Raw genomic sequence first — 22243 nt, forward strand, 5'->3', positions numbered from 1 at the left:
AGTCAATCTCTAATGAGAAACTTTTTACTTGCCCCACGTGATTAGAAAATGCTCTGAATGGCCTTAAAGGTTTACGCAAAAGTTTGAAACGTGAATACATATATTCAGTAACATATACAAATTATTTTCACTTACCCCATTTACCCACTTGCCGCGGGATACCTCACATAAATTTGGTTTGCGATTGGCATCTTGCCCATTTCATATGTAATTTCGCTTTTGAATATTTTCAGCAAACCTTATGTAATTTGCAAGTTTGTTCTAGAAAACTTGTATGGAACGTTGCCGAATAAAGATTTCTGATCAGAAAAATGTTCGGAATTTATTATATTTTGCTTGGTTTCTATATAGATACTGAATGATAAGTTTATCCTCATTAAACCATTATACGGGCCTCTGATTATTGTTTGGTCATCACTGTTATGTGGTAATAGCAATTTTGCATAATTTTTCAATATAGAATTTTTAATAGCGCTGTTTAAGGAACAGACATTTAAGAATGTATCATTTTAAACGTTTAATCTAGTCCCATAATGAATAAAAAATAAATTAAAAATAATTTTCTGATTTTTTTTAACTTCTTTTGTTTGATTCTATCTAAGACATGTGGCACCTGACTTATTGTTAGATTTGTGGTACTCTTTTATGATCTATGTGTTGTCAGAGAACCGGAAAAAAATGAAAATTGAAAAGCGGGTGCTGAAGTTGTCGCACAAAATATTGCTGGCAACGCTGTTTGGCAGACCAATCAGCGGCTTATTAGTTTTGGCACGAAACTCAGATACGTTTTGTCGAGTCTCTGTTTCAGGTTTTTATTATTGCAGTATTGCTGCATATCGTAAAGTAGAGAATAAAAATAATAGTCAATTGGCAAATAAATAAAGCTCATAGTTGATAAATGTGGAAATGCTCATATCATAAGTAAATTAAGCTAAAAAGCAGAATCGGGCCCAGTAGAGGTGTAACGTCAGAAGAAAAGAGCATTTACGATGCAACATGCGCAGCGAAACACCAAACATAAATTACAGCTTGTGTTAAAAATTCATATTATAATAACGTTTTGCGTGCATCAAATAGTTTTCAGAATAAAATTTTCATGTTATCATTTGGATAAGGTCACCCCAAGAATAGCCTTACTTATTAATTATTATTTAATTGAGCCATTCGCAAGCTTTTAGAATATTTACAATATTTTAAGTGAGTAAAATTACTCACGAGTGAGTAAATGTTAGTCGAAAACTCACTCACGAGTATGAGCTGTACAACTGAAACTCACGACTGAGTATACTCACGCGAGAGTTCAAGCTGTACAACTCATACTCGCGAGTGAGTTTGCAGTTTTCAGTGAGTACTCACGAGTTTCCCAACACTGGCAGCATGCAGAAATGATTTTCTGTGCACGATCGGGACTGCAGTATAAAGTCTTTTTCAGACATGCCCATTTTGAGCACAAGAGTCCAAATGCGTTTTCAATACAACGCCTTGCTCTACTTAAGCGATAATTAAAAATGCGCTCCTCTGCTGATAGGTTTTTCTTACTATACGGTTTGATGATCCTTTTACATAAAGGAAAGGCATCGTCGGCTACATAGAAGAATGGTAATTTAACACCATTGACCGTGGCGTTTTCTGGAAAATCAAGTCGATCGTGCAGCACATCAGTTCCGAATTTGGATTCTTTGAAAATATTGCAGTCTCCTTCGCTTCCATAAGCACCTACATCCAGGTAGGTGAATCGATAAGAAGCATCGCAAATAGCCATTAGCGCCAACGAATGAAAACCCTGTAATAGAAAAGTTATTATAGTGCGACACATATTCGAATCATTTCATATTATTAACAATCTTTTTTTGGCAGTTTCAGGATTCTATTCTAAAGGATTTTTGGGTGGCTCAGAGAAACTTAATTATACAATCCAGATGAACGTGAAGATGAAATGAAGCCACACATCAACTTTTCAAGGGAATAAATTTCGGGAACCATAAAAGTACTCTGCACTGAAAATTGGATCGATCAAGATTGTAAATAAAATGATTTGAATTGTTTACTGCATAGTTATTTTTATGCACTAATACAAGTGATATAATTGGCTAGAGAATAAGTTGAATCATGTGTAGCAATTTGTTACTAAAGACAACACTCCATAACTCGATATTAAAGGGACCATCGAGTTAGAGAGTTATCGAGTTACAAAACACAAAACCAGTACAAATGCGATCCAAGAGATCATCGAGGTAGTCCTAAAAACAGCAGGTTACTGTAGTGTCTGTTTGCTATATTAAAAATATTTCGCTAGAATTAATAATTTCTAGTCAAACTTAAAAAATGTTTTTTTATATAGTACTGATTATCATTAGCTTTTCTATATATGGTTCAAATAAAAAACCATTCGATTTCAAAAACATCGCTGCAAAACTTTCAAATAGATTTTAACATTATTTGTGAATACAACATGAAAGAAAACATTCTAGTACAAGTTACATGAATTGACACGATAGTTTCTACTGTCATGTCAGGTCATGTCTTGAAGGACGTAGAGCCATCAAAAGTAAGCACCTAAGTAATGACGTTTTCCTTAGGTAGCTTATATTGCCCTGATCGATCCTATATCATTTGCAGAACTCATGTGATACATGAATCTTTGGTAGTGTAGTGTGATCCATAATTATGAAAATAAGTGCTTAGAAAAGTTGAAAAATATACAAATAAACAATACTTATTTTTACTGAAACATTAATTTCTATTAGCTCATAAAAAAAGGAAGAGAAACGCCATTCATGCTTTGAAATATTCTATCGATACATCAAGCGTGTGCTAGAATAAGGGCGTAAGTCGCATGGTCGATTTCTCTTCATCGACCCTCTCTTCTGTGAATAAAAGTGACAAGATGCAAGTTTTTTAGCATTTTTTCACTACTGACCGCTAGGCAGTGATGCAATCTAGCGTCCTAAGTTGAAAAAATGCTGACAAATTTGCATCTTGTCACTTTTATTCACAGAAGAGAGGATCGATGAAGAGAAATCGATCATGCGACAGGTCTGCCCTTATTACAGCACATGCTTCACATGTTGATTCGTGCTTCTTACTAGGAGGGACATTACAATCAATATTACCCAATGTTATACCCCATGGATCTCGAGTCTGCCAAATAATATTGAAGAACTTACTTAATAAAAGTATAACTTACTTTGTAGTTATAAAAAATGCTGCCAGCATTTGGGGGAGCTTTTATGGACACATGTTTTCCATCGATGGCACCAATACAGTTTGGGAAATTCCAACGGGAATTAAAACCATTGGCTACATCCAAAAATGATTCTTGGCATGGATCTGCGACATAAGCACTCAGGGCACGACAAATAGCATCACAAACTTGATCAATGATTGACCCCATGTGCTGTTTGCTAACTCTGTAGCACGACGCCAAATGCCTCTGTAGACCACCAGATGCCAGATACCTAAAAAACAAACAAAAAATGGATACATTTTAGCATTTTCAATAAATATTTTATTTTATTAAACCTTCATTTACGTAGATTATATTAATGTGAATTTCATTTACGTTATATTGCGTATAGGGGAAGGGGTGGTAAAATGAACACCTTAAGGATATCATCTTGTTTCTGATAGAAAAACTAAGAATTTGTATAGTTCTATCGCACAACATCAAGAATTGGGATGTTATCTATAGCAGCGACACGAATTCAGACTGAAAAAACTGAATTTTCACATATTTTTATCGCTAGCAAAAAAACTATGCAAACGTTCATTTTACCTGCACTATGTGGGTAAAATGAACAGCTGCTGGTGGTAAAATGAACATCATGTAAAAAACGTGAGCAAAACAAATATTTTGGAAAATATTCATTGCATTCCAGAAAATATATCCATTAATGATTGTAACACATTAAAAAAGAAATCTAAAGGTATTAAATTTGACATCATATCATAACGATATTCACCTCACTAAAAAACCTCAGGAAGTTACGTCAGTTCTAATCTTCAAACGTGGTTATCTAAAATCTTAGTTTTCGTTGATATTTTTACTTCAATTGACCTCCTTATCAAGTTGAATCCTTTTTTTTTTAAATCGTCCGTGCGTGATTAAATTTCAATCAAATTTGTTTTTTTTTTCTTGGTAAAAGGCTCGGTGTTCATTTTATCAGCCCTGTTAATTTTGTCACCACTTCTTCTATGGAATTTATATGCATTTGAGGCAACGCTACATTATTTAAACATATACTGTTCATAGGTATTCAGTTTTATAACGATAACCAGAGATCATTAAGCCCTTTTACATTGCAATGATTCTTTTCCATAACCCCAAATGCCATTAACCTGAATGTCATGAGCCAATAGTCCCGAATGCTTTTACTCCTAATGCACAATTGGGCTACACGATATTATTCCGAGCTAATAGAATTCAAGGTTATGGAATTCGGGGCAATGGTACTTTTGGAGTAATGGTATATACGGGTAAACGACGTTCGGGATAATGGATTGTGGGGTAATGGTGTAGAATCTATTGCAATACATGCTCACGCAAGATCAAACAACTATGATCTATTTTGTTTTGAGTACAACGCACAATTTCACACAAATTCAGAATTTTATATTTGAATTTAAATATACTTACTCTATCACCAAACCCAACTTGAGCTTTGGAGGAATTCCATCTTTCGGTCTCGTGTTTCTCTTTGGTGCTAAGTCTTTTTCAACCAATTTGAAAAGTTGATCGAAACTGTTTTTCGACATATGGAAATTTTCTTTAAAGAACTTCTCTCCGCTTACCATATCGTCAAACTGTAAAGAAAAATATAAGGTAATATTATTTACTACATGTACAAACGCAAAGCTCTGAAACAGGATAATGTAACGCTCAAGAAGGAAAGAGGTCTGTAGATTGCGCATAGTTTTGATTTTTGGTCAAAATGACCGATAGGGTGTTGATAAATTCAAAATTCATAGGACTTCGAAGAGTACATCTCGCATAATTTGGGATAACGCCCTAAAAGCCATTGGTAACCACGTGTGTAGCTTGTTGTTACCGAGCAAACGAATGGATTTACACGGTATTCAACAATGCTACGATGAAGAGAATATATTCGTCTATCTCCTAGTGGTGATAGTTTTCATCCTGATTCATTAATTTGCTTAGAAACAATGAGCTACACACTCGGTTACCAATGGCTTTTAAGGCGAGATCACAGGTTATGCGAGTCATCTAGGTGACTAACTTTTGGCATGAAAATATGTTTTGAAGAATAAGAAGAATACGGAGCATTTCTCGCGAAACATTACTAAAGGACCTATGTACAAATGAGAGATTCTTTCCTCTCTCGCTCTCTTTCGATTATAACAGTGGAATACTAAAACTTTTGGGAAGTTTTTCACTACAGATTGAAAGGCAATTTCTTTGACTAGCGTTTCATACAAAAAAACGCAACAGAAGAGGTTAATGTGACTCAGTTATTGATCAAAGAGAAAGTAAACAAAGAGAGCCTCTCATTTGTACATAGGTCCTTTAGTAATGTTTCGCGAGATTTTTCATGTTCATGTTTATCATCTTCTTAAAAAATGGGTCTGTAGGTTGAGCCACCCATACAAAACCCACTCTACTCTACAATCATATCTAACTAAACAAGTTTATTCATAATATTAAAGTAAAAATGGTAAAGCGGTATATATAAAAATATACAATGAGAATTTTCGACAAAACTATAATTTAGCGCCAGCCGTTTAAAGTTTGTATGGGATTTACTACATTTTTAAAATTAAGTTGTCGCATGGTAATACCCATACAAACTTTGAACGGCTGACGCTAAATTATAGTTTTACCTATCGAGTTGAAATTTTGCACAGTCAATATGAGATCCTAATACATCCAAAAAATGGACTAGAGCGAGAATTTATATTTTTCATTTAACCGTATCCCAAGCTAATTGACTATATGTTTCCTGTTTTTTTTGAGATTATTTCTGGATGCAATATTTTAAAAAATACCTCAATGTGTATGATGATAGTGTATGTATTATATAAATTCCTCTAGGAAGAAAACTTGGCAAAAATCTTATTAGACTACAAAGTTGACCAAAATAAATTACCTGTATTGAATCATCGCGAAGAATGATTGAATGTATTCTTAGAAGAAAAATAAATACATTTTGGGAAAAAATTTTTGAAAAAAAAAATAGAATAATAATACTACCTACCAGTTAGCGATCCTTTATATGAGAGAAACGCGGAAGTGAAATGAAATGATTGGCAATAGACTGCTAACATGTGACTGACAGTGCTGAGTTTGCTCGGTGTCGAGAATAATATTGTAACACGAACATGACTTCCTCATTGCTAAAAAGTGTATTTAGATCTGTGAGCTACACCTCCAAACTAATAAACAGCAGAAAAAATCAACAACTAAATATTGACAAAATTGACAAAAAATCAGAAAAGGAAAATATTTTATATTTTTGCTCTATACAAACAACTTTTACCGAAATAATTTCAAGCGGATTACATTACACCTCAAGAAAAGTTCAAAACAAAAATAACGCATGTTCGTTAGGCTCATACTTTGACAGCTCTCGCTGCTCGATTGGCTCACACTTTGACAGATACAGTATTTTCTCGATTATATCACGGATCCAAAAAATTTTGGCGTGATATACCGAAGCGTGATAAATTGAAAATGTATTTTTCTGTTATTTAATTTTCATCAAAATTTGAGATCGATGTTGCAGACATGGAGCGAATGAAATGAAAAGCACGTAGGAGATGGGTCAAATTGAAGTATGATAATTGTTTAGGGTTATTTTTCAATGCAAAATGTATAAACTTCATACAATAATTGCGACGTGATAAAATCGAACAGAAAACCGTGCTAAAATCGAGAGCGATATAATGAAGCGATATTAAAACGAGCAGTGATAAAATCGAGAAACTACTGTATGTCAGCTTCCGCGAATCTCTTTTATAAAGGATTACTACTACCAGTGAATTTTAATGTTTTTTTTATAAATAAAACACTTGGCGATCATTTTTTAAATAACCTTAAAATTTGTTTGGCTCCTTCTTTCGCAATCTTCGGGCTACCATATAAGCAATATCTATAAATATTCCTTAATACCCTTAAAAGTTAGAAGGCCATACTACTCATATGCCATCACGGAGAACAAAATATAGTGTCCGTAATCATTTTTCCGGTCAATTTAACTATATTTTAAGGTTAATTTGGAGATAACTAAAAATATAGTTGAATTGACAGGATATTGTTAAACATAACTATACTATATAGTTGATGACAACTATATTTTTGATTGAATTTACAAACGTCAAACGTCAAAATTTAACTATATTTTAGTTGACTCAAAGTGAATTTTATTGAGTTTACAATATTTTGCAATGTTTACGCAGCATTTTGTTCTGCTTTATCAACATATCTGAAAAGATTCGGTGCTGCTTTATCGATCTAAAAATAACATTGCAAAAATGAAAACAAAGGGCGAGTCGACAAACTTGATATGTGGTCTCCTGCGTGAGAGGTGGTCATCTTAGCACCTACACTATTCCTTGCAAGTTAGAAGTAAGTAGATTTGTGAGCATGACTTGAAGTCTAGGGAGGTGAATGTTTCCGATTAGTGATAATGATCAAAAGTATAATTGTTATAAGTACAAGTGGATAACTCAATCAAAGAAATGTGTGTATTTGATTTGACGTTTATTAAGTGTTGGCGCAAGTTAATTTTATTTCGAAACAACTATTTGTGCGTAAGTAAAAGTAATTGACAGGATTGTAATCTTAACATACAGAAATTCTTCTGCGTGATAAAACCATTCGACATTTTCGACAAGAAATGAAAAATGCTCTCTATGAGTATTGAAAAACATGGTTCAGTTGCATTAGAGTATAGTTAAATGATTTATAAGTGAAATTGTTTTAAACTTAAACAAATTTATGAATGCCCTTTTGGAAATTATCTAAAATTTTGAAAAAAACCTCAGAAGCCAATACCGGCATTGAAAGAGGAAAACAATTTATTACTAACTAATTGCGAAAAAGCTCAAAAACTTGCTATGCAGTTTGAAAGCGCGCACAATTTTAATTTAGGACTTACTAGTCCAATTGAAAATCAAGTTACTCAGGACTTCGTAAATATTCTAAATCAAGAGAACGTTTTCGAAAATGCCTGGGAGACTGATTTGAAAGAAGTGAGAACTATTATTAAAAAGTTCAAAAATATGAAAGCTCCTGGCGATGATAGAATTTTCTACATCCTCATCAAGAAACTTCCAGAAAGTAGCTTATCATTCTTAGTTGATATATTTAACAAATGTTTTCAAATATCATATTTTCCTGACAAATGGAAAAATGCTAGAGTTGTTCCAATTTTAAAACCAGACAAAAATCCTGCAGAAGCTTCTAGCTATCGTCCAATCAGTTTGCTTTCCTCCATCAGTAAACTTTTTGAAAAGGTCATTTTGAACAAAATGATGGCCCACATCAACGAAAATTCAATTTTTGCCAATGAACAGTTCGGATTCCGCCATGGACATTCGACCACTCATCAACTTTTAGGGACCGTCCATAAATGACGTAGCATTTTTACACCCCCTCCCCCCTCGTAGCATTAAGTCACAAATGCCGATACCCTCCCCTTGGAAAATACGTAGCATATCAAGCACCCCCCCCCCTCATTTTTTTGTTTGTTTTCCTCAGCGTTTGTGTTAAATCGAAACATTTAAATACAGAAATTCAAAACATAGTTTGATATTCATTACTGACTGGAACGACAGGAAATCTGACAAATGATAGTTTGATATACCGTACTGCCGTGAATCGCAACTCAGTCCCATCTGCATTTTCGTCAAAATTGAATTGGGTTCAGTTTTCAACATATCTTCAAATGCTCTTTCAGCTGCCCTAATGATTTGTACGGAAAAAGTAAGAAAAAACAGCAAGTCAAATTGTCCCAAAATAAAAGTAATCGCAAGTCAGTCCCACTACAGATTTCCGCACCGTGTAACACTAAAATCAATCGTGTTTTGATCATCTTTATATTTTTCTCAGAAAGATATCGTAGTGAAAAGCAAATTGTGAAAGTTTCATTAAGATTTGGACATGTTTCAACCATCTGGATTTTTTTTTAATATTTGTATGAAAAAAGGGAAACTTCACACCCCATTTTCTCAATGCCTACTTTTTACAGATGGGACTGACTTGCGATTCACGGCAGCGTAGCGAACTGTTTCGAACTGTTTCGAAAACAGTTCAATCAAACTTATTCCCTGTTCAAGTTACATAATTTTGGTTCCCAGTTCATACCGGTTAAATTTAATATGTAGTACTTTTGCTATTGTTGAAACCCAATACAAGTTTGATGAAAATGTAGAAAAAAGGTAAAAATCTTGTTCGGATTGATAAAGCTAATAGCAATAAAGCCCCAAGCACAATGTGAACGGCAGCGCGGTACAGCGGCAAAGCGGCAAGCCCATCTTGAGCTACACTCTACTTGTCAAGTCAATGTTGAAAAGGATTTAGTCAACACTGGATTGATAAGTAAAGTGTTGATCAAGATGGGCATGCCGTTTTGCCGTTGTACCGCGTTGCCGTCACATTGTGCTTGGGGCCTAAGGGTTCAAAATATTTAATAATACAGTCGCTTCTCCACATCTCGATATCAAAGGGACCATCGAGATAGGGAGAGATCGAGACCTAGAACAAGTTTTTAATGAATACTAGATTGAAAATCACTCCGTTACTAGGAAAATCAAAAACAAACAGATGTCATTTCGTCTCCGCAAATTGTTTTGAATCCCTTAAATCTAGTCTACACTGAAACAAGCGTTGAAGTAATGAGAACAATGAAGAAGTTTTTAAATTTACTATTCCAATCACGATTGAGCTATCAAGAACGCTTTTTATTTGCGTTTTAGTCCCTCTCAATCCAACCGCATCGATAACCGAGCGGTAAGCGTTCGCGCTTGACAATCACAAGATCCTCGGTTCGATTCTGACTTGCTGCAAGTTTTTAACCATGATATAGTAATTTTTACTGTCAAAATGGTACCATGGTAAAATTGAATGCACAAAATATTTGAAATAAATGCAAATTTTGTCTGCACAAATCAAGTGGCGTTGTGTATTTAATTTAACCCTCTAATATAGTATTTTCAACTGCAACGCTGTTCTCAGTGTAGTAACCTTTGACAATGGGCATATCGACATACGGAGAGAAAATCGGGAACGATAATCACATCGAGATAGAGAGATATCGAGATAAGAAGGATATCGAGATATGGAGAGTGAAAATGTATGCAGATTGAAGGGATCGGAAAAATCATCGACATAGGGAGAGATATCGAGATGTAGAACATCGAGATGTGGAGAGTCGACTGTATATTAAACAGAAATTTTGTTATACTAGAAAAAAACTATATATATATACTAGACAAAACAATTTTGAAAACACTCGAATTCGATGACCTCATTATTATCCAGGCTGTTTCATCAAGAGCACTGATATTTAAAAAAAAATCTATGATTTGACTTATTTAGTAGAGAAATCCTGCAACATTAAATGCACTGAATAAATATCTTGGTTTACTATAATAACGTTAATATTTGCCCAAATGAGCATATTGTATTCTTTTGAAGAATAAAAGCTATAACAGAAAAAAAATGAATAGAACTAAAACAGTTGATGAAAAACAGTATTATTCAAGTCGATAATGTATTGATTTTTAATCAACTAACTAAACTTTTTTTTTATTTATAATTAAAATAGTTTGAACACGAACGGAATATAATATCCACATAACTATTTAAAGCTATATAAAAATCTGCTTGATTGTATTGATCAGGAAAATTCAAAAAATCTTAGATTGTTTTCTAATCTTACAATATTAATGTTTTGAAGCTGAATCCTCATTTTACAACCCAAGTTTAATTAGTCAGACAAAATAGATTGAACAAAAAAAAACAATTTGTGATTTTCTCAGCGCTACTCTTTTTCCGAAATTATGTAAAATGCAACGTCGTATTTGGGACCCCTCCCTCCCCCTCGTCACACATCGTCACAAATTTGTGAAGAACCCCCTCCTCCCAACCCTTCTAATTTACTACGTCATTTATGAACAACCCCTTACGTGTAACGAATTTGATCAGTTCCAACAAATCAGAAGGCTATTCTACTGGTCTTGCTCTTCTAGACATAGAAAAAGCATTCGACAGTGTTTGGCATGAAGGTTTGATTGTAAAATTAAAAAACTTTAATATTCTATCATACATTGTTAGAATAATTCAAAGTTATCTGTCAAATCGTACACTTCAGGTTAATTATCAGAACTCCAGATCTGAAAGACTTCCTGTAAGAGCTGGTGTTCCTCAAGGCAGCATTTTGGGACCAATATTATACAATATTTTCACATCTGACTTACCTAAGTTACCTCAGGGATGTCAAAAATCCTTGTTTGCGGATGACATAGGCCTCTCTGCCAAAGGACGAAGCCTGTGTGTCATCTGTAGTCGATTGCAAAAAAGTTTGGATATTTTTTCTTCATACTTGCAAAAATGGAAGATTTCTCCTAATGCTTCCAAAACTCAACTAATAATATTCCCACATAAACCAAAAGCTCTTTATTTGAAACCTTCAAGTAGACATGTTGTCACGATGAGAGGGGTTCCAATAAATTGGTCAGATGAAGTTTTAATGAATTTAACTTTCAAAAATCACATTGAGGGCATTCAAGCCAAATGTGATAAATATGTAAAATGTCTATATCCCCTTATTAATAGAAAATCAAAACTTTGTTTTAAGAACAAGCTTTTGATATTCAAACAAATTTTCAGGCCAGCCATGTTGTATGCTGTACCAATATGGACTTGCTATTGTGATACCAGAAAGAAAGCTCTGCAGAGAATTCAAAATAAAATTTTGAAAATGATTCTGAAGCTTCCTCCCTGGTATAGTACCAATGAGTTACATAGAATATCCAATGTTGAAACATTGGAACAAATGTCAAATAAAATAATTAATAATTACAGGCAAAAATCGTTACAATCTTCTATTGCCACGATTAATGCGTTATATGTTTAGGTTAAGTGAGGTTAAGTAAATTGAGGTTAAGTAAATTGAAATTTTTTTCTCTTATAAGCATGTGAAATCAACTCACCTGTAATAAATCTGAACTGCCACGGCAAATGAAATGTAATATGGTATTAACAAAATGTTAATAAAATCTTAAATTTGTTTTACCAAATTAGGACGATAGTGTTGTCTAATAACACAGAACACCTAGATATAAGAAATGAATGTAATGTTTGGAATGATACTAATAAAGAAATTAAAAAAAAAAAAAATCTAAGATTGCACCATAAGTTCAAAGGCACTAATCTCGCGAAAGAAGCATCTAATAACAGCAGACTTTTTATTTTGGCTTTGTGCACTAGCTGAAAGCTTAAAATAAGAAGATCAGCATTGTTTGTCTACTGTTTCTCTAGCTCAGTGCTTTTTAAAACGTGAGTAGGGGCACAATTCGACCATTGTGACGGCCATCTTTGGATTCCGAGGTGTTTCACCTTAATATGTTCCACAAAAGGTTGTTGGAATGTGAATACAAAAAGTGTAATATATTTTTACTATTTTTATCTTCAATTTTATAATAGATTAACCACAGTCAAACAGGCGTAACACTGAAGAAATTTCCATAGTCCTGAGTGAAAGCAAAAATACTAAAACCTTCACCGCTAATACTTAACGGGTTCACATATTTTTTGGCAGTATACTAATACACATATCTAGTTTTTTGAAATGGCCAGAGGAACTCAGGAATATTCCCGTGGCCGGAGTTTTCCCGGTGGGTCAAGGTCTTGTAAAAAAGGACGATTTTTTAAGACATGCCGAATTATCTTTATATATTTGCAATGAGAATCATTTAACCTTGTATTAAGATCTGATATTCAACAATATAAATGAAGAGTTTTGCGCCGTTTAGAATGTATCGGATGTGGCCACTCGGACTTTGTTGGATACTAAATCGTTTTAATTCAAGCCGAAAAGAAATCAAAATTCAGTCCAACAACACCGTGAAAAAGGCCAGTGTCCGGAATTCGAAGCGCCCGACAATTCCATGCAGCACGGTATCTGGTTGCTACTGAGCAAAAGATTGGATTTTCACCTTATTTATCAATGCAACGATGGAGAGAAGATCCGTCTCTATCTCACAGTGAAGATACCGAATTGCTTTTAGGACGAGGTCATAATTTATACGAGATTTGATGTTTTTTCTACTAAATTTATGCTAAAACAGTACCATGTACGAATATGAGTTCGAGTCACTGTAGCTCCCAAGGAAAACCGACTATCTAAACCCAGTTACTTCCAAAGACGTATGAATCTCGAGAAAGATTGATTTTTTTGCTTTTTTGAACAAATCCAAGCCCAAAACAGTCCTTCAATTAACATTAATACTCACGTCGGTAGCATATCTGCCTTTACTCTTCCTTTCAGCGAGATACGGGTGAACCCAATGCGCTGCCCTCTTTCGTTTTCGCTGGTTTCTTTTTTTCAAAAGAACGACGCTCGAGGCAGCAATAACCAAGTTGATAATGAAACGAAAATTGCTAAATATTCGAATTAGTAATAGAAAAAAACTAATTAATTATAGCAATTACTTACCGTAGCAACGACATGTTATCCGTCGGGAAGATTCCAAAAAAAAAACGACGCTGACTTGAAAAAACAAAACAAACTTTTTTTTCTTCCTTTTGGCGCCTTAGACTTGCTCGTAGCTTTGACATTGGTAGTTACCAAATTTGAGGGTAGATGGCGAAAGGCTTTGGAACAACTGTCAAAATTTCTTTGGTAAAAAGCAGCTTATTTTCTTGAGCGCTTTTCTTGTCAGCTGCGGACTACACTTTATACTTATGACACACTTGTGGTACACGTACCATGGTATAATTATCTTGAAATGGGTTCCATACTGATAATTGTCTTCATTCAAGATAGCCTTGGAATAATTTTCTTGACAACTTGTACCATGGTATATGTATCAAATGTCTGTCCAAGGTATTAGATTCATAACTGTGGTATGGGTTTCAATGCCCCACAAATATGAATCAACGCTTCTAAGCATATGTATGACAGTTTATTTCCTACGAATGGAACAAATGTGTTTAAGCATGTTATTGTTGATTGCGATGCTGTATAGATTTATGGTTCGCGTAGGTAAAATGGGTTCTGCGTAATTGCTACTCTATTTGATGAGATATTCTCCGTTTAATCCAACTTAGATCCATATCTGTGTGCTATCCATAACTGTGGAATGACTGTAGTATTGACTGGTCCGCAGGATATGAATGATAAACTGCCGTTGTAAAGTTTCCAAAAACGCCCATTTGCCTTAAATTCCTCGCGGCGAATAGCCCAGGAAAGGAACAACTGCGTTTGATGAACTACCGCAATGTTATCTTCCATAAGAATGAAGAGAGCAAAACCACGGTTTCCTCCGGGGAACATCGCGTGTCCTTTTGAGCAAATCCGTTAATATATCGAAAAAATTGTTAGTACACAAATGTCAAAATAAGCTGCGGAGCGTGAGTCCCTGATGTTCTGAATTTGCTAAGGTGGTGCAGATTATTGATGCGCGCATTAGTTCTCTTTCTTGCTTTCCCGCTATGACGTCACTTTTAACTCTGCATAAGAACAGCGGGAGAATAGAAGAGAAAACTAATGGCACGCATCAATGAGTTAAGGGGGCAGGATCCGTCATTGATTTCGGAATTTTCAAAAGCAGTTTTTTCGTTCAAAATCAAGAAATTTTACATGAAAAAGTGTTTACAGTATTCTGTTTTCCAACCGCAACACAGTGAACACATTTTCATCGAATAATTTTCAGTTTTCAACAGAAAAACTGCTTTTGAAGTTTCAATGATGACGATGATTACAATGACGGAGCGTTGAACGTTAAGGCTCTCCACGATTTCGTTGTTGTGTCATAAAACTCTACATGTAGCAGCGAAATCGCAGCGATTGTTTGTCGCACAAATTTAACGCTCAACGCTCTGATAGACGGGGTTGGTGGTCTGATGGCTACCGCTTCTGCTTCATATGCAGAAGGTCATGGGTTCAATCCCAGGCCCGTCCCTTTCCTCGTACTTTGTAGTTGTATATCTCTCACTTGCTTCTATCTTCCATTCTAAATATATCACACTCAAACTATTCGTTCATAGCAAACGCTAGAACCAGAGACGGACAAGAAACCGTTTCCCTAACGCTTCCTACTTCCACGCGCACGCCTTTCTTACGCCTGATACATAGGCAGTCTGCTAACCACAAAAGCAAACCTCTCTGCCATGCCTTTCCTCCAATCCATACACTCCCGCATGAACTGACGTGGATGCAGTGGAATATACGGTCTACGTGGGAGTCAGTTCAATGCATCATCAATTCCTCCCCCTTCCCCTCATTGGTCTGCATTCTGACGTGGCAGGTGCCATTGTTGCCTAAAAATAGAAGATCACCAGCACTTATACACTGAGGATGCCTGTTAGTCCCAAGCAGTCATTCGGTTGGTTCCTTGTGTAAGTGCAGCTGATCTGGCAATACTGGAGTGCATCCACGGGCGGCCAATCAAGCTCAAGCAAGCTCAAGCTCAAGCTCAAATTTAACGCTCAACGCTCCGTCATCGTAATCATCGTCATCGTCGAAACTTCAAAAGCAGTTTTTCTGTTCAAAACTGGAAATTTTTCGACGAAAATGTGTTCACCGTGTTGTGGTTGGAGAATTGAATACAGTGAACACTTTTTCCTGTAAATTTTCTTGATTTTGAACGAAAAAACTGCTTTTGAAAATTCCGAAATCGATGACGGATCCTGCCCCCTTAAAGAACCAGACGTCCATTCAAGCTGAAAAATCTATCGATTGGTTACTCGATGGCCAATCGATCAAGTGTTCAGCTTGAACCGCTGTCGGGTTCGTTAGATTTGTGCTCTTGAAATTCTGAGGTATGCCTTCGATTTATATTCACCTTAAACAAGGAAGATGCATACTTTATTTTATATCGAAAAATGAATCTAGGTTTATTCACGCTGTACCACACCACCAACTCCTCTCTCCTCTTATATCGTGACATAATTTCCTCACGACCCCCAATTTAAAAAAAATGTGAATATTGATAATCTATCATTACAAGTATTGGAAGCCAAATGCCGCAAGGCAAAGGTCTTAAGGTGAAGATGAATCGAAGCCAAAGTCCAAATTTTCAAGAGCACGGATCTGGAGAACCAAACATCCGTTTAAGCTGAAAACTTAATCGATTGGTTCCTAGCTGGTGCTGACCAATCGATTAGGTTTTCAGCTCAAATGGATGTTTGGTTCTCTCGATCCGTGCTCTTGAAAATTTGAAGTTTGGCTTCAATTCATCTTCACCTTAACCTTTTCAATACCGACATCGAGTTTCAAAATTCTCTAGTTTCGCCATCTTTCGATCGATTTTGATGATTTGTTTTAGTAAAAATCACAAATCAGTTACAAATTTGATTCATGCATTGCAAGCACCATCAAAATTGGTTCCGGATTTTGATTCAAGTTTGGTGGTATATCTAGGGTATTTTACAATAGAAAAGCGCAACATTTTTTTTCATTTTTCGCGCATCTAGATCTAGAGAAAACAAAATAAGCCAAACATTTAATTTAGCTCATCTGAACGAACATGGGTGAACTTGTCAATCTTATTTGCGGTTCCTCTATGCTTTGTAGTCAAGGTTCAAAACTTATTTTTCGAAATTTTCAAATATTTTTAAAATACTCTAGAGGCTCAAAATTAAGTGAAAATGTGATTTTGTAGTCAGTTTTAAACAAAGAATCTGAAAATGAGATAATATCAACAATCCTTATTTCTTCCAGAAATTGTCCAGAAATTCCTTCACAGATTTTGGAATAGGATCATTTCTCCAGTATTTGCTCTACAAAATAATAGAAATACCTTCAGTATTTTCTACAAGGTTTACTCTTAAAGTTTGCATTCATCCAGATTTGATCCCTCCAAGAATTAATTCACAGTTTATGCAAGTCTTTTTTTTATTAGGAACTTCTAAATTACCCCAACAGGTAATCCTGGTTATATTGCTGTCGCAATATCTATTGGAGTTTATTACTTTTGCAGTTCTTTTAAATTTATCTTGATTGATTTCTTAGGTTGATAGATTTTTTAAAATTTAATTTAATTCAATACTCCAGCAAATACTTAAGCAAATATTCCAGTGATTCCTCTGTTCTACTTATTTTTCTTCTTCTTTCTTGCGTTGTGTTCCAACTGGGGAAGAGTCTGCTTCTCAGTGTAGTGTTTTCATGATCACTTATCGACTTGTGTCCCCAATCACATTCAATCAAGCCACAAAGCATAAAGTACAGCAAAAAAAAATGAAGACCATTATTCCATGATTTATGGTATATATTAGCATATCCACATGATTAAAAAAATTGTAAGGCGTTTCTAAAAATCAAATTAATTTTGGACTCCTCTTAATATTTTTAAGATTGTTTTGAATGTTTGTACCGTAAAACGGGGTAACTTTGATAGTTTTTTCGAAGAAAACTTGAATATTTATGCATACTGTTTCAAAGAATTATAACTCATATTTTTAAAACAAGTACTGGTATCCTAACTATCGATTACAGTTGATAGATTGCCAAAAGATTTATTCTGAATGGGCATATAATTTTTCATATAATCGAATGTCGGTTTTCTGTTTTGGGGTACCGTAATCCGGGGTATCATTGATCAGCGGGGTAACATTGATCGGAATGACTCATCTTATAATAAGTTGGTATCATCATTTATTGATGATACATTTCCAAAGCATGAATGTTGCTTCTCTTTCTTATATTTATAAGCTATTAAAAATTAAGATTTTTGCAAAAATTGCGTTAGCTTTTTGCGTAAATTTGTCAAGTTTGCGAAACAATGATTTCAATGGTTAAGGATGACACTACTGAAGATTCATATCTCACAAAAGTTCTGCAAGCGATATGAGCAAGGAAAATGCGGTTCTCACTAAAAATGGCATCGCCAAAAACGATTCCGCTGTCAAAATTTTTATAACTATGTTCAATTAGACAAAATTAACGAATTACTGTTAAGAATGTATAATTCCCTTAGGAAATTGCCTACCTTTAGGCGTATTCTGCTGTTCGAGGTGTTTTTAATTTTAAAATAACTCAAAAAGTTAATGAGATGTAAGCGTTTGGACATCATATTCGGCTTCAGGGGCCATGATTTAAGTAAGTAACGACATTTTCAATATTACCGAACGTTGTTTACATGGATGATCAATGTTACCCCATATCAGCTAAATGAAAAAATCACCTAAAACATTTTTGTAAAAATGCTTAAATCTGTCAAAAACCACAATACAGTATATAATTACGAGCTATTGGTGGCAGTACTTGTTTTAAAAGTATAAAACTAAGAACATTTGCATTTTTGAATTAAACATTTAAGAAATATCCTAAAAACTGATCAATGTTACCCCGGATTACGGTAACTTTGATAATGGAGCATCAATCGAACAAAATTGAATGAATTACGGAACATTTATAGGGCGTTGCATACCTCTAGGCGTTTAACGCTATATGGAAATTTCTGACTTAGATTACAAAAATGGTCCCAGTTTGTAAAAATAGCTTTCGCTTAGAGTTTTAAGATCCAATTCATGTTCTACTATAACTAGGCTGTCAAGTATAAGTGACGAATTCATTATGACTTTATCAAATAGTGATCGTAGAACAGATTGTTTGAGAGCGTTTAAAAATTGCTAAAATCTTATAAATTTTCAATATTTGCATATAAATCCTCAAATGTACTTGATTCCATCGAAAATAGCTTTGACATGTAGTGTCATACTAATACTCTTTACTTTTGCATTTGTTTTGCTTAACAAATTAACAGAAACTTTCTTATTTCGTTTAGTATGTTGAGAGTCTCGCACTATCAAAGTTACCCCGTTTTACGGTAACTGCTTTTCGACCCACTTCTTAGTTGCTACATTAAAATTAAGGCTCAAGAATCCATCATTCAATCATCAGCTATCATCAAAAATAAAAAAAAACAGTTTTTACGTTCAAATTTCAAGATATCCTCATGAAAATCTATCATCGTATTACATATAACAAGTGTAATGCAATGATAGATGTTCATGAACGTTGCTTCAACTTGGAGCAAAAAACTGGTTTTGAAAATGTGTAGAACGATGATGGTTATTTTCCTCTTAAACCCACTCATTGCCTTGTGTGAGTGTCAGATATGTTGAAACCTTAAAAAGTTATTAAGAAGATTTCAAACAAACAGAAACGAGTTTTACCAAAACATGTAAGGATTCCGCTGAGCAACGCTAAGGTTTCTATATGGTAGAGGATATAAAAAGACGTTTTTATGCCTATTGTCAAATTTCCAGCTTTTGACAAGAAACAAAACTTAAACGTGTATTCCGCGAAACAAATTCAAAAATTTCGTTTCGTTTCGAAAAATTCCGTGAGATATTAGATTTCGTATCGAGTTACACGAAACATTTTTAAATTTCGTTTCGTTTCGTCATTATCAGCGCAAGATATTCCGCGTATCGTTTCGTTTCGTATCGACATGGAAAAAATCCATATCGCATACCCTTACCCACAACTTTACGTGTTCCAATGCACAGCACATGGGAACGGAAGGGTTCAGCATTTTGTATCTCTTCTAACACGGAAATGAGTTCTTTTGTTTGATGATGCTCGTCATAGGCAGCGAAAGCTACAAGTGGTCTTCTTTCTCCGCTCGAATGACGTGCTTTCCCATTTGTGGGTGAATGTGCCATGTCAATTACCATAGCTACAGTACGTGTATGATTCTGCGTATCGACCATCATTGGGAGCATAGCATATAGACAGGAAGTCTCGTGTAAATAAGCATGTGAATCTGTGAATAATGGAAACGATGGGTGAGAAACGGAAGGGCTCGATAACGAAAACCCGCGAAAGAAACACCTACGATAGCTTGAATTTTGAGCTTCCCCCTCGATTCAGAAACAAATTTCATGTGTAATTGTGTTAATAAATGGGTTTTGTTGTTTACCACCTATGATCACTGCCAGTCAAGAACGTACAAAAGGAATGAGCTCCAAGGGTTGTACCTCCACCCAGTAATGAACAGCGCTGCATTGCAAGGTACGAACCTGCTTTCAGAACAACCATGCAAGCAACGAAAAGTAACGATTTCCGATGCGCTTTTTGAACCTACAAAATGAGATAAAAGAGCACATTTTTATGCTTCCTGTACGTTTTGTTTCATAGCATACATCGTAAAAGATTTCTGAGAATGCAACAGTAACCTGTAGGGTTTTGGTACCTGGAGTACCGGTAATACCGACGTTTTTGGTACCGAAATGTACCAGAAAGCGTTGAGTACCGGTATTTTTGGTACTGATGAAAAATCCAATAATCGTTTGAATGTATCAATTTCTTCACAATAAATGGTACATAAGCTTGGTGAAGTTCTTTCATGACGAATTTCTCAGGTCGAGCAAGGAACGTATTACATGATGGCATATTCTAATTATCATCTTTTCAGCATTAAGGATGGTTTATCGCCGTACATAAAAACGCTAGAAGCACGCTCATGTCTGCAACTCGTTACCTTTAAAAATATGTCTTGGAACATTTTAAAAAAACCGAGGGTGAAAATATTGAACGGAAATTATTGAGCAGAACCTATGATTACCAACAGGATTATCGAGTTATCGATTATGAAGCTGCTGATGGTGAATATCAAGCTTTTTAGACAAGTAGGCAGAACAAAAAGGTTTAAGAGTCTGATCAAAACGAAATATTTTTTGACACTTAACGATATATTGGCATCAATTCGAGCAACATACAGATGTACCCAGAAGGAGCTATTATCGCCGTGTCTGAAAGTGTTGTTATAAAAATACGTACAAGTATGACAGGTCAGCATTGACTTTGAACACGCATTTTTGAATCCTACTTTATGAATGAATATCAATGTGATAACAGGAAAATCTATATAAATAAAAATGGAATGGTGTTTGTATGTCACGAAATGGCTTACGAACGGGTCAACGGATTTGGATAATTCCTTCTCCGTTTTGTTCGTCAAGGGTTCCGACGTGTTTGTGTGTATAACAATCCCAGGATATTCACCGGGAAAGTTGGAAAAAAGAGGTTGCACGGAACTGTCATTTTGTATGGGACGATTCATAGCGTTTTTCAACAACCTACTTGATGGCAAGACGATGTTTGCCGTGACCACTAGTAGGCAATATATTATTCATTTTAAACGATTTTTCGCATCACATAAAATAATAGCACAATGAATCTGCAAGTTTTTCGAATTTGCTATAAAACGGTCAACTTTGAATAGTTAAAAATAAGATTTGAATGAATGTGGTCCACCACGTCAGACAAAACATGAATTTCAACTCATATTTTGAGTATTTCATTAGTTATAAAGTTAGAACGGTTTACTCATTATTATTTTAAGCCCATATTTTGTTAGTGTTTTAATCCATGAAAATGAAGGATAAGCTTCAGCTAACTTGTTTGGAAAAGTTTCACATTTTTTGTAATACTGTATGCTTTATATTTATTGCAAAAAAATCTTCCAGAACCGGTATTTTACCGGTACTACCGGTACTGAGAGTTACAGTACCGTAAACCGGTACTCGTCAAAAGGGATCGGTACTAGGAACCCTAGTAACCTGAGCACTTTACAATGTATCTTGGGTTTTAAGGAGGAACGCTTAAAAACGATTAAAAACATGAACAATTATTGCGGCTTACATATTGTGCACATGGAGAATATCCTATACATTTTGTACACCGAGCTTGATTGGTATTTAACTATCGTTTTTGCTTAAAATGCACATATTAGACAAACGAATCAACACATTTCATAATAATTTTCACCTGATCGTTACCACCGTGTTAAACCAGTCTTGTTGAAAGCGTATCTGATTTGCGAAAATTTACGCAAATGTGATTGGATTTACTATATTCAAATTATATTTTTCATACTATAGAGTGAAGTGGGGCAAAAGTTCGAGTGGGGTAAGAGTTTCTTTTTAAGATTTCTAGCTCAATTCAAAACATATCTTATAAATGTCATGGTGGTTCGAATGCTATTCAAGTAAGTGACTTTCAATCCAAATATCATAAAAATCGATTGAGATTTGGAAAAGTTATGGCTATTT

The 22243-nt window shown here is 34.9% G+C and overlaps 2 protein-coding genes across 3 annotated transcripts in view; one reads left to right on the forward strand and one right to left on the reverse strand.

Moving 5' to 3' along the window:
- The window catches only part of LOC5567692, a 309374-nt gene that overhangs the window by 172338 nt on the left and 114793 nt on the right, over positions 1–22243 (forward strand). The window lies entirely within an intron of this gene.
- LOC110676390 (putative nuclease HARBI1) lies at positions 5–13919 on the reverse strand. The gene is made up of 5 exons (XM_021844104.1): positions 13677–13919; positions 13474–13621; positions 4637–4803; positions 3188–3458; positions 5–1783 (listed from the first exon to the last, which is right to left on the reverse strand). The coding sequence occupies exons 1-5, from the start codon at positions 13796–13798 to the stop codon at positions 1301–1303; spliced, it is 1191 nt and encodes a 396-aa protein (XP_021699796.1). The 5' UTR covers positions 13799–13919; the 3' UTR covers positions 5–1300.

This window comes from Aedes aegypti, chromosome 2, assembly GCF_002204515.2.
Source record: "Aedes aegypti strain LVP_AGWG chromosome 2, AaegL5.0 Primary Assembly, whole genome shotgun sequence".
Classification (NCBI taxonomy): Eukaryota; Metazoa; Arthropoda; class Insecta; order Diptera; family Culicidae; genus Aedes; species Aedes aegypti.